The following is a 12,608-nucleotide window of genomic DNA, read 5'->3' as shown; positions in this document are numbered from 1 at the left end:
TGTAATAAATTGCCGTATTTAGAAATGACATTTAAATGTTTATATAATTAAAAGGGCACAAATTTCTGTCTCATGGCTTCGATTCTTTCCGTGATAATTTTCCTGGGTTGATGCATTCATTTAAGAAAAATAGAGCTCTAGTATGACCCAATGTGAAACAAAACAAAACAAAAGTGATTAGCGTGGTTTCATTAAAAACATCTCCACTCGACCGGTGTCTGGTTCGGCTGCTAGGCTTTATGGGGAAGGTTGTTTATATGATTGTCAGTTTTGTATTCATCTCTTGAACTTTTTGACAGGAATGAACTTAAATTAAATGATCTCTCAATATTTATATATTTTTTCAAGCATCTCTGGAAGAGATACCTTTGTACCAAATCACTGTCTGCGACAAATGATTAATCTCTAAATCGTGATGGCGTCCCTTTTCTAATTTTAATTAATTCTTTATTCCATCGACACAAACTAGAGATGGCCGCTGTCAACTTTGAAGGGGTGAGTAAAACCCAGTGAAATTATTACTCAAATTAAAATAACCTCTAAGTGACATTCTCTAAATATATTTGTCTTTATATATTACTAAAACAAACTTCTGATTATTACCAATATGGGTGTTTTTTGGAAAAGTTTTTGAAATCGAATGCTTTGATATTTTTCTTCTGTCGAATGTTTAATACTATAATGTTGTCTTATTTAAAGTAAATATCATTTTAAAATTACGATATTTTTGTAATTTCTAAATGTATAACTCATTATCCACAAAAACTGACAAAATGATAATTTTTATAGAAGTTATATATATTTTCTATAAAAATATAGATTTATACTTATATTTAATATAAACCAAATATTAGATTATACACTAACATTGCATTATTTTAATTTTCAAATGAATTTTTTTTATATAAAAAAAGAAAATGGTCTGCAGATATACCTTTGACTGTCTATAATATCCAGAAATTTTAATTTAAGTATTTTAATGCTCTATATGTAATTGAAATATTAATGTAGTTTACAGGTTTGTTTGAAAATTATTTATATATGGTCATATTTCTTTATTGTATTAAAAGTAACTCTCACAATGTAAAACATTATCATTCATAGGTAAAAAAGGATTTAACCCTATTAACACGTGATATCATAGATTCTCCATGGTGTTTTTCAATATTTAGAATGAGAGGTAATATCTTGAAATATAGTGACAATGTTTTTAGGAAATTTGTGTTAATTAGGGAATGAACAAATATATTTTATCATGACTACTCTGTTTCTAAAATATTGATATACTGTTAATTTATGTGTATAAAGGAATGTATTTGCATGTATTAATTTTTTAAAAAATTGTTTATGGTTTGTGGTATGTTCTTTCACTCTGAGTTTTAATAAAGATGTAGTTCATTTCCTATTCTTCACATCTTTACTAATTTCATGTCTTATAAGAAAATTCTTATAATTTATTACATTAAGTAACTATTTTTATTTACGGCATTATTAAATTTTCTTATTTAGTTCATTATTAATTTTCTTGTTTTATACCTTATTTTAAATTTCTTAGATGTTAAAAAGTTATAAATTTAATTGTATTAGAAGCTCATTAAAATATATTGATGAAAATTTTCACCTTGCTATCATTTATATATATCAATTAATATTTCTTGATATTTCCTAATGTCTTTAAAAACAAATTATATAAACATATTTATGCATCATTAGATCTAATTTGCTGGTTAGAGATCCTCTTTTTAAATTTAACAGCCACATTTTTATTTATTTGTTTGTTTACATTTCTGATCAATGCAAATGGCATTTTCTTCATTAAATTATATTGTTAATTCAGCTACTGATTATTTTATAATTCTTGCTTCAACATTGTTGGTACTTAATAGGATATAATATTGATTTAAATATGTTGGATATTAATTGTACTAGTACAGTTCTTTATTTTTAAAATCTCATTTCCAATGCTAGATGTAACCATGCTCAGTTATTAATGATAGTTAGGGTTAGGTTGATTGACTGATGAGAAATACAACAGCAATAATGTAATTAATTTTTTAATTCTAGGAATATGCTCTGAGGATATGAATTTCTTTAGTTCTTTTGTAGCATGTCAATAATTGAATATAATTGCTTGTAACAACGTGTGTGCCAGGTACTATGGAACTGAAGCATTTTTAGTGTATAACCTTTAGCATTAATTTATTTAATTTTATCCATAATGTTGAAATCATCAAAGATCTTATTTATTTTGCATTTTTGTGTTTCCTGCTCTCAATGTTAGTATAAGTAAAAACATTATACTTTTTTTCTTCATAGGGAAAAAAAAAAAAATGAAAAGAACTGGATCTTTATCCAGTTCCAATTTCTTTTAGCCATTTATGCACATGCCAATGTTTTATTCATACACAAGACACTTTAATTTCTTAATAATTAATAAACAATTCTAGCAATACTGGCATATTTAATAATTTTGAAGCCTACACAATGTTAATTAAAAAATGCCTTAGTTTTTAAAAAAAGGATTACTTAATTTAGTTTTATACTTCAACTCATTTAATTTATATGTTAATGACTTATTTTAATTAATTTTTGTACTTTAATAACTTTCTGAATATATATTAATCTCATGGAAAAAATAAATAATAAGGTTATAGTTAATTTTTCTAAAATTTTAAGTTGATATTTTCCTTTCTGAAAAATACAAACATTATTATGAAAGAATATAAAGGAAAATTATTTTCAAATATAATTCAAAATTATATATTCAAATATAATTTTATTAAAAATTAATTTATTGCTCATGCCAAGAGAAGTATTTAACATAATTACATTAGTTGATGACTAATTAATATTCAAATATATTATAAAAAAATGTGATTACTTTTATCAAAGCATACATTCATTATAACTATAATATTTTATATTTCAAAAATTTTATATTTCTTAAGATTATTAAACAACTTAGCTAATAACACTTTCTTAAATGGTTGTGTGCTTCTCCTATTCATTCTGCAGGTCCAAGATAGCTGTCTAATCTAAATAATCGTAAATCCACCATTATCTAATTCTATTTTAAACAGTTTTTTAATATTGATAAATTTTATGCTAGTCTGGAATTCTAAATGAATTAGAAAATAAAATTGATGATTGATAATTTTTTAATCTCTTGTAGAATAAAATTATTTTGCCAGTATATATTTGATGAAAAATGTTTCGTATTTATTTTAATTGTACACTTTCTGATTTTTAGTAGTTCAATTATCGTTCTGTAAATCTTTGTGAAAATATTTAAAAAAAAAAACACTTTGCTTTAAAAATCAAAATTTTAATTTAAATTAGTAATAGCAAAGCTAAAATTTCTTTATTAAAAACTTAAAGCATCAAGCATAAAACTTGAAATTAATTTTTATGAATTATTTATTAACTGCATTTTACGCAGTAATCTGAAACAAAGACTAAATTTAATTTATATAGAAATGCATCATTTCTCAGCATGATATTTTAAGTTACAGCATTTCTGCAGTTACTATAAAGCATGGATTGCTATTGATAGTAGCTGTTTTTAAATTTATAATTCTTCTACAATACATTTTTCATTGTTTTTTTAAAAAGTATTTCATAAATATTTTTTAATAACTAATTACTTCAATGCTATAGATTTAAGCTCTGAGCATAAGAGTGCTGCAATTTTCATTGAATTTTTGAAATGTAACCAAAAAGAATGGTGAAATAATGGATTCAAAATACATACAGTTACTTCTTTTGCAACTGTATATATTTTGTTAATGATTATTAAAAAAATTTAATAAATTAATAATTATATTTCTCATCCATACATTTGTGAAAAAAACAAATTAAATCTATTTTTTTTTTTTTTTACCTTTTTTTTTTGTTAATAATTTTTATTTATATGTATGCAATTTTTTTTACAAAGCAGTTAACATTTTTCTTAGTTATTTAAAATAAACTTATTCAAATATATTTCATAGCAATATAATTCTGCTTGATTTTAATTTATATGAAAATTAACCAGTTTTTAATCTCAAGAAATTCTTGAATATTTATTTTTAAAAATCTAAAATGACTTTTCTATTTCTGGAATTTTATAGTTTAATCTAAATATTAAGATTTGATGCTTTTTTAAAATAATACTTTAATATTAATTTTTTATTTAAGTTCTCAGATTGGACTTGCATGGTTTAAATTGCAACTGTAGCAAAGCATGACTGTCTCATATTAAATGAAAAAAAAAATCATTTAATACTCTAATGAAAAATTTTGGAGAATTTTTATTATAACTATATTAAGTTACAGTTAGGTTATTTATATTGTTATGAAAAAAAAAAAAAAAAAAAAATGTTTATAAGATGGATATTTAAAATTAGCTGGATATTTACAGCATTTTTCTATTTTTCCTTTCTTCAGAAGTTTCAGATTGGAATTAATATTTTGAATTTTCTGTCAGATTTATTGCAGAGTCACCCTCTTATTTTTAATATCATTAAGCTCATTTATTCCATTTTTACAGAAGGAAGTAGCAGGATTCGGCTTTAATTATGGGTTCTGAAGATGTGGAAGTCCAGTGTCAAACTCAGTCAGCTTCAGCTAGTGTACCCTGTGAATCTGCAGCATCATATGGCATTGCCACTGTGCCATTTGTAGCTTCAGTTTCTGTTGCCCCTAATCGATCAAGAACTGGAACTCCAGTTTCAGCAGGCACAGTCATGCTTGCCCAATCAGCAGCCTCGCATACTCCTCCCCAAAATGTAGCTGTCCAGCCTTCTGTTGCAGCTTCCCCTCTCCCACATGTAAGGATTACTTTTGAAAATTTGTCCATTTATGATATGCAAAATTGGGAAGAAAGTTATTGAATGAATATTTGACTTTTATAAAGGCTGTCCCAAAGTTAACTCAAGATTTGAATTTGCCAACATTTGTGCAGTAAAGTTTTGACAACGCTACTATAAAAACCATTTGACAGCTGATAGTTTAGGGTTAGTAAAAACGAAGCATTATACAATAGAACAATGTATTAATGCCAGGTTTGAATTAACACAAGAATAAAACACACACTTTTTTTTTTTTGCTTTAAATTGTTATATTTTTATTGAATCATAAAGTACATGGGATTGAGTTATGTATGGAAAACACTTAGTGCCAATGGCCTCAATAGCTTTGCTGGCACATACACACTCTTTTGTCGAAATTTTCCATGACCATTTTGCATAAGTATGACTGAATTTTGTTGGTGCAGCATTGAATTTCCTCCTTTAATGCTTGTAGGTTTGTTGGCATAGGTCTTTGACTTCAAATAACTCCATAAAAAGAAATCTAATGGTGTTAAATCACATGATCTAGGGGGCCAATTCTCAAATTTTCGAACTTTGGGTGGCAGACTTTCATATTTTTTAAATGTTGTTCAACAATGAAAACACATTGTTATTCATTTAACACTCCATGTTTACTAACCCTAAACTTCAGCTGTCAAATGGTTTTTTTAATAGGGTTGTCAACACTTTATTGCACAAAAGGTGACAAATTCAAATCTTGCATTAATTTTGGGACACCTTTTATTATGACTGTGTGAATTATTTTACTGTGAAAATAACAGAATAAAATATTCTTGGTTTGTTATGAGTTGTTTCTTCAATGAACATTGATAAAATTGTGAACATTGATATGGAAAATATATAATTGTATACAATGTATTCATAAACCTGATAGTTATAATCTTAATACAATTCAAACTCATTTAAATATCGAAGTAACATACATTTTGGAGAATTATTCATTGATATTCTTTATAACAAAGTTTGTGCACTAAAAACTGTTTTATTTCATGGAATCTTTCAGCTTTCGTAAAATTCAACAGAGATGTGATTTGAACATCATTCACTTGTTATCATCACTCATAACTTCCTAGCTTCTATTTTTCTCCTCTATTTATTAAAGTAATTAATGTATGCTATTTACAATAATTGTTATGTTATTTCTCTTGATTAAAATCACACTTTTCTTTTTAGATGCATTTGGGACAAATATAATAACAGTATAATATCTAATTCTGTTATTCCTTTATTTTACCAATAATCCTTTATTTATTTGTAGGTTCAAGTTATCCAACAACCTTTACAGAATCAGTATTTGCAGCATTTATATGCTCCTCAGCAACAACACATGTTTCTCCCCGGAAATTTAACTCTGCAACCTACTATCCAGAGTATTGGTGCTACTCCTGCTGGTATAAGCCTGCAGTTACAAGGGAAAGGCATGGAAAATAAAGCAGCCACTCCAACAATTATATCTGCAGCACCAATGCAGACAGTAAGCTGTTATATTCTATCTTCTTACATAATCTTTTTTTTTTTTTTTTTGTAGGGGAAGGGGATTTTCTGTTAATTTAAACATCACTAGAAAGGAATTCAGATAATTCAAATTTTGCATTTTATGTTTAATAATTGCTGTTGTTACGAGTTATTTTTTATAAACTGTCACTTTAACTTGTTTTATAATCATATTATATAGTTAAGATATTATTTCTGTTTTGTAGCAATGTCTGTTTAATTTTGAAATTCATAACATATTTATTATGATCAAAAAATGCTATATCTCTAACTTTCAGGCTGCTTTAAAATCAGATTAGAAGTCATTTTTAAATTTAAAAAAAAATGATTGTGCAATGTTTACCCAAATCGTATTTTTAAAGCTTTTTTGTGTATATAGTATAATATCAATTATTTGGTAACTGTTGTTATTCCAATAACCAGTTATTGGGATTGCTTTGGAGGATGGGGGGGGGGGTGAAGCCTACAAATATAATTTTCTTAAGTAAAAATAAGTAAAAACAATAAACAATTGACATTGGTATCTTGAAGCAGTGATATTTTAATACTGAATTTAAATATATAAAATGTAAATATACACTTTTTTATAATCTTTAAATTATTATAATTTTTTGTATGAATAAACTTTTTTCATCAATTATCTAATTATCTGGTATTGTCTCAATAATCACTGCATTATTCTGATCAAATCTGTCCCAATTAAGCCAATTTATTGAAAATTTACTGCATTTGCTCCAAATCTAATGCTATTTGTTTAAATTAACTGCTACTTTTAATGAGTGTAAAATTATTAACAAATAGAATAATTGTACAAATTAGCTTATATTGGTAAACAAGCCATTTTTAAGGTAGTAATTTCAGATATATGATATCCAAGTGGGGGAAAAAAAAAAGATTTCATACATGAATATCAAGATTTCAACCTTGAGCATATACTGATCAGTATTGTTTATTTTTTTCTTTGATATATTTAATCTTGGAAATACTAATTTGTTTTATATCATATAGGTTGGGAATTTTGGTGCACAGAATATTATACCTGCTGGCAATCAAATGGCTGCTGCTGCAAAGGCTTGCGTACCAGGCCAAATGCTAGCTGCTTCATCAAAATCAACTGTAATACAGGGACAGTCTGGTTTCATTCCAGTTACAACATCAAACCAAACTGTTGTCATTGGACAACTTGGTGTCTTGTCAAATCCTCAGACTGTTTTACCTCATCAAGCTAAGGCAATTTCAGACAGCCAGAAAGGGAAGTCATATGTGAGTAATTCTAATTGAATACTGTATTATTTTTCATTAAAATTAATTGCAATTTATTTTTACATTTTTTTTATATTTGAAAATAATATTTATCTCTATTTTAACATAAATTACCTAAAAAATAAAAGTTCTTTTATATTATTACTGATAAGTAAATGTTTCTTGAAACAGGCCTAGATTTTTGTGTCCTAGTTTATTATTTCAAATAAAAATCCACTCTGTTTCCTTTGTTTGTTCAAAAAAAATGTTTGAATTAAAATTTTAAATTGAAATTCATCCTTTACTGTTCATTATATATATAGTTATATTATAATATTATCTATAGTTGCTTCCTATAATCTCTTATTACCTGTAATTTTCTAGATTTCAAATTTCCTCATTATTAGTGCTTTATTTTGAATCATACATTGAACTGAAGAATTTTGTGAAGATTTAATAATATAGAAAGAAAAGAAACTACATTTTATCCAATTATTAATACAATTTTGGACTATTGCTATATTTTTTTAGTATGTTATCCTTAAATAAGCATAAACAATACCTGAACATTTTATAATTAATTGGTTCTCTTTTTTTTTCCCCCTGTTATCAATATGATTATGGTATTTTTTCCATATTTTTGATAGATTGATTTATTCAGAATTTTAATTTTAAGGCTGTAGCTTCCTTCTTAGTAATCTGATAAACATGGAGGTATTTTTGATAATAAAAATCAATATGCTAGTTTTAATTATTATTGAAATTTGCATAGCAGTTATGAATCTGGAAACTGAAATAAATGTATATGCATGCTCAGTCAGGTATTACAAGTTGATATTTTGATCATGTATTCATTGATTTTTTTTTTTTTAATTCTACAATACTTTTTAGATTATCTTATTACAGATCTTCTTAAACTTTTCGCTCCTAAAGCCCTCTTTAAAAACTTCTTGGCCTCTTTCCTATCAGAAAAATTTTGCAGTGGTCCAAAATTTGGAAATAAGTAAGGAAATAAAATTTTAGTGAGTACTAATGAAAAGAAATTAAGAATTTTCTTTATAAAGAATCTTTTCTGTGCTGATTTCACATACAAGTGTTTAAAAATCTGAAGGAGAAAGCTCTTAATAATTGTAACTCTAATATTTTTGCACTATTCACATAGTCTGAGATCTTTATTTTGAAACCCATTCTAAATGGATGAATTGTTTATAATTTTTTTTAATTCTTTTATGCTTGTGAATAATTTCAGCTATTGAAAGCTCTCTACAATAATATTTTTGTATTTCTCTACTAGAATCTTAGTGGTTCAATGATAAAATCTACTTTTGTACTGTAGGATCTTTGAATTCTTGTATATTAAACACTTCCTTTGGCAGACTTTTGACATCATTTCATGTCTTTCACATAATCAATGGACTAATATGACTTTTTTTAGGGATTCCCCCCCCCTGTTTTCCTTGTGGTTAATCGCAAATTACTACACAAATACCAATCTTTGAATTTGGAAAATAATTTTTCCTAGGGCTTGCTGTACATGGTGTCTTTTGTTTTGCTTATGAAATTATTAAATGTTTTTAAATTGATATGGTATGAATATATAGAAACCAGTTTTTTTATTTAAAAAAATGACTTTTGTCCATTTATGTTGCAAATAAAAAGGTGTATTCTCTAATTAATGTGGGAATATTTTTATCTTGTAGTTTCTTTATATTTTGTGCTGGGAGGTATCAGAGGCTTTCTACTTGAATCGTATCTTTAATATTTTAGTATCTTTAATTTGAAAAATAATCCTGCCATTGATTTCCTGTGCATGTTGCCATGTGTTCATTAAGTGTGCCATTATGAATCAGTTCTCATGTTGATATGAAACGGAAATTTAAAAATTAACATAATTGATTTAGATGGTGTTATTATCTATTAGTCATATTTCAAAATGAAAATTTTCGTCCTTGATATCTTTGTATAGGGAAAATCAGCGTATGAAAAAGTTAATACCCTCTACCCCTTTTGTATATGCCAAATCTTTTTTCTGTTATGAATATGTAAATAAATGTTTCAAATAGATTATCAGTTTATCATCAGTTTGTTATCAGTTTTAGCTATTAATAACTTTTATTACTAATGTTTTGTTAATTTTGTCTTAACTTTTTTTTTCCTATTTCAGCTTATTTCACAACCTGCCACTCTTCATCCAAAATCGCCAATCTTACCATCTCCCAATGTTTCCTGCACTGGGCAAATGATTGCTACAAGTCAGTTAAAACAGATTCCAGCAGCTTCTCATATTCTAACTACACAAGCCCCTACAATGATTACTAATCAGGCACAGCTTTTAGGTAATTCTTATATTTTGTTGCTTAAACTTATTTGTTAATATAAATATTAACCTCACTATTAAAGATTTCCGAAAAAAAATTTTTTTTTTGATTGTCTAATCGTTTGTCTTAATACTTTTTCAGGTTATGAGAAAGTACCAGGTGACCTTTTAAAGAAATAATATAAATCTTTAAATCTAAATAAAGTAATTAGTGTAGAAAATTATAAATGTAGTATTTAGTTCATAGAATATAACAGTATAATTGATTTTCCCTTTTGTTGTGCTGAATTTTTATTCATTTGCTAAATGCTGTTTTTATTTTTGTTTATTTTCTATCCTTTCCATTTATATTATTACATATATGTTTTTGGCTTTCAACAAAGTTATAAAATTTATTTTCCAAATTTTAAAATATGTTTAAAAGTTTAAACTAGTAACAAAATTTGAATATTTAAGTAAGTCATTATTTCATTTTTTTTAAAAAATCTCATCATGAAAAGGGCGACATTTTTTCATAATAAGCAACTCATTTACAAAAAAAAAAAAAAAAAAAAAAAAAAAGTGATTTACTGCATTTACTTTTAAAATGAAGGTTTACATTATATAAAACTATTTGGAATTCTTTGTATTTCTTAACCCTGTTTTTGAATTAATAATTACATTCTAATCTAATAAAAAATTTAAATTATGATTGCTTGATGTTATGCAATCTTTGCTTTCTTTGTAAATACCATATATTATTTTTTAACAAAAACATAATGTTGCTTAATATTAAGTTGTCAATATTTGTTTCCTTTTGCAATTGTCTGTATTAAATTTTTTTCTTTCCTTTTTTCCCCTGTATGTTAAATGGCTTTTTCTCCCCTTTATTTATCTGTTGACTTTTAATTAGAAAAGAAGTATTGGCAAATTTCCCATCCATTTCCCACAAGAAAAGTAAACATACAGTTGTTTCTATGTTTGAATGACCTTTTAAAATTTACAGGATCACTTCAAGCTTTAGGTGTTCCTCCAGGTATTACATGGGCAACTCCTGGATCATTGCATTCATCGGCATTGTTTGGACAGAATCCCATTTTTATTCGGAGTCAGCAGTCTGATATGTTTATACAGTCACCACCACCTCAAGCAACTATTCATGCAGTGCCTGTGGCTCCTCAAATGCAGCAGCAGCAGCAACCTCAGCAACAGCAGCAAACTCAACAGCAAGTTCAAACACAGCAGCAGCAACAACAACAACAACAAATCCAGCAGCAAGCTCAACAACAAGTGCAGCAACAACAGCAACAAGTTCAGCAGCAGCAGATTCAGCAACAAGTTCAACAGCAGCAGCAGCAGCAACAACAACAGCATCAGCAGCAGCAACAACAACAACAACAACAGCAGCAAATTCAACCACAAGCTTCTCAACAGCAGCAAATTCAACCACAAGTTTCTCAACAGCAGCAAATACAGCAACAAACACAGCCTACTATTCTACCAGCTCCCAGTACTCCTGCTCCTCAGGTCATTAAAGCTAAACCAGTAGGTTTAATGTTGACATTATTTTAAATCTTTGCTTTAAATCTTGCATTATAATGTCATGTTACTTATTTATAATACTGTTTTTTAAGAGCTTTTTTATTGAGCCATATTTTTATTGAAATAGATTATATTTGTCATAAATTGCGAGTTGTGTTTTGGTTATTTGTACTTCATTAAGGTATGTAACTATGTTTGGGATGAATTTTTTTTAAAAACTTTCGAAAATAGTTGTATTTTTAAATATTTACATAAAAAGAGTAAAAAAGTATTTATGAAACCAAAATATACCAATTAAGTACCAAAAGTGTTTTTTAAAAAAATGGAAAAAAGTCCCCCCCCCCTCCCCTTCTGCTAAAAAGAATGATAAAACAAAAATTTTTTAGTTTGGATTTTTATTGAAATATTTGTTTAAAATTTTACAGACAATTTAAAAAATATATTATCTTGTTCCTGAACTAAAAAATAAACCATATTTCTATTCATTCTTTAAATATTAGGGTTTGATTGATAAATAACACGAACTTCCCAATTTTTTACTGATTGTGAAGCACTAAAACAATTATAAAATATATCTAAATTATTAGATTATTTATTCTCTAGTTCTGGAAGTGGAGAGTAAATTTAAACAAAAACTATGCATTAGGTTTTAATTTATGAGATTTTTTCTTAAGATAATTCTGTCATATTCTATATTTGAGAAAATATTCTATATTGAGAAAATAGCATTTAAAAATGCAAAATAGCATTAAAATGTGTGTAAATATAAATATAAAAATCTATGTAACTCCCCAAAAATTAGATTTAGAAACCAAATTCTAATGGTTTTATAAAGAAACTTATTCAAACATTAAGAATATAAAATTTAAAAAAAAATCATAATTTCACAAAAAAAAAAAAAAAAAAAAAAAAAAAAAACGATTTTTTTAATGTATTCATCTGTATAAAATCTATATAATTAAGTTTTCTACAAATTTACCTGCATCATATTATGAAAGTATAGATATATTTTTTGCTATTACTTTGATATCATTATCATTAACTGTTTAAACTTAAACTAAACACAGGTGATTTCATTTAAGCCACTGATGATGATGTGGAGGAGGGAATACCATATCCTATATAAATATTACTATGTTCTAGGTATCATTAGCACTTGCTAGTAGAATGTGAAATATGGTATT

At 26.3% G+C, this 12,608-nt stretch overlaps 1 protein-coding gene across 1 annotated transcript in view; it reads left to right on the top strand.

The window, feature by feature from the left end:
• The first annotated feature begins 230 nt into the window (after positions 1 to 230).
• The window catches only part of LOC129985214 (polyhomeotic-like protein 1), a 29,807-nt gene continuing 17,429 nt past the window's right edge, over positions 231 to 12,608 (top strand). The window contains exons 1-6 of the mRNA XM_056095156.1: positions 231 to 495; positions 4,529 to 4,808; positions 6,109 to 6,324; positions 7,353 to 7,607; positions 9,751 to 9,922; positions 10,889 to 11,427. Of these exons, the coding sequence (XP_055951131.1) occupies positions 4,557 to 4,808; positions 6,109 to 6,324; positions 7,353 to 7,607; positions 9,751 to 9,922; positions 10,889 to 11,427 (1,434 nt within the window). The 5' untranslated portion in view covers positions 231 to 495; positions 4,529 to 4,556. The remainder of the gene's footprint in view (positions 496 to 4,528; positions 4,809 to 6,108; positions 6,325 to 7,352; positions 7,608 to 9,750; positions 9,923 to 10,888; positions 11,428 to 12,608) is intronic.

This window comes from Argiope bruennichi, chromosome 9 (assembly GCF_947563725.1).
Source record: "Argiope bruennichi chromosome 9, qqArgBrue1.1, whole genome shotgun sequence".
NCBI classification, from domain to species: domain Eukaryota; kingdom Metazoa; phylum Arthropoda; class Arachnida; order Araneae; family Araneidae; genus Argiope; species Argiope bruennichi.
This window is presented reverse-complemented; position numbering and strand designations above follow the sequence as displayed.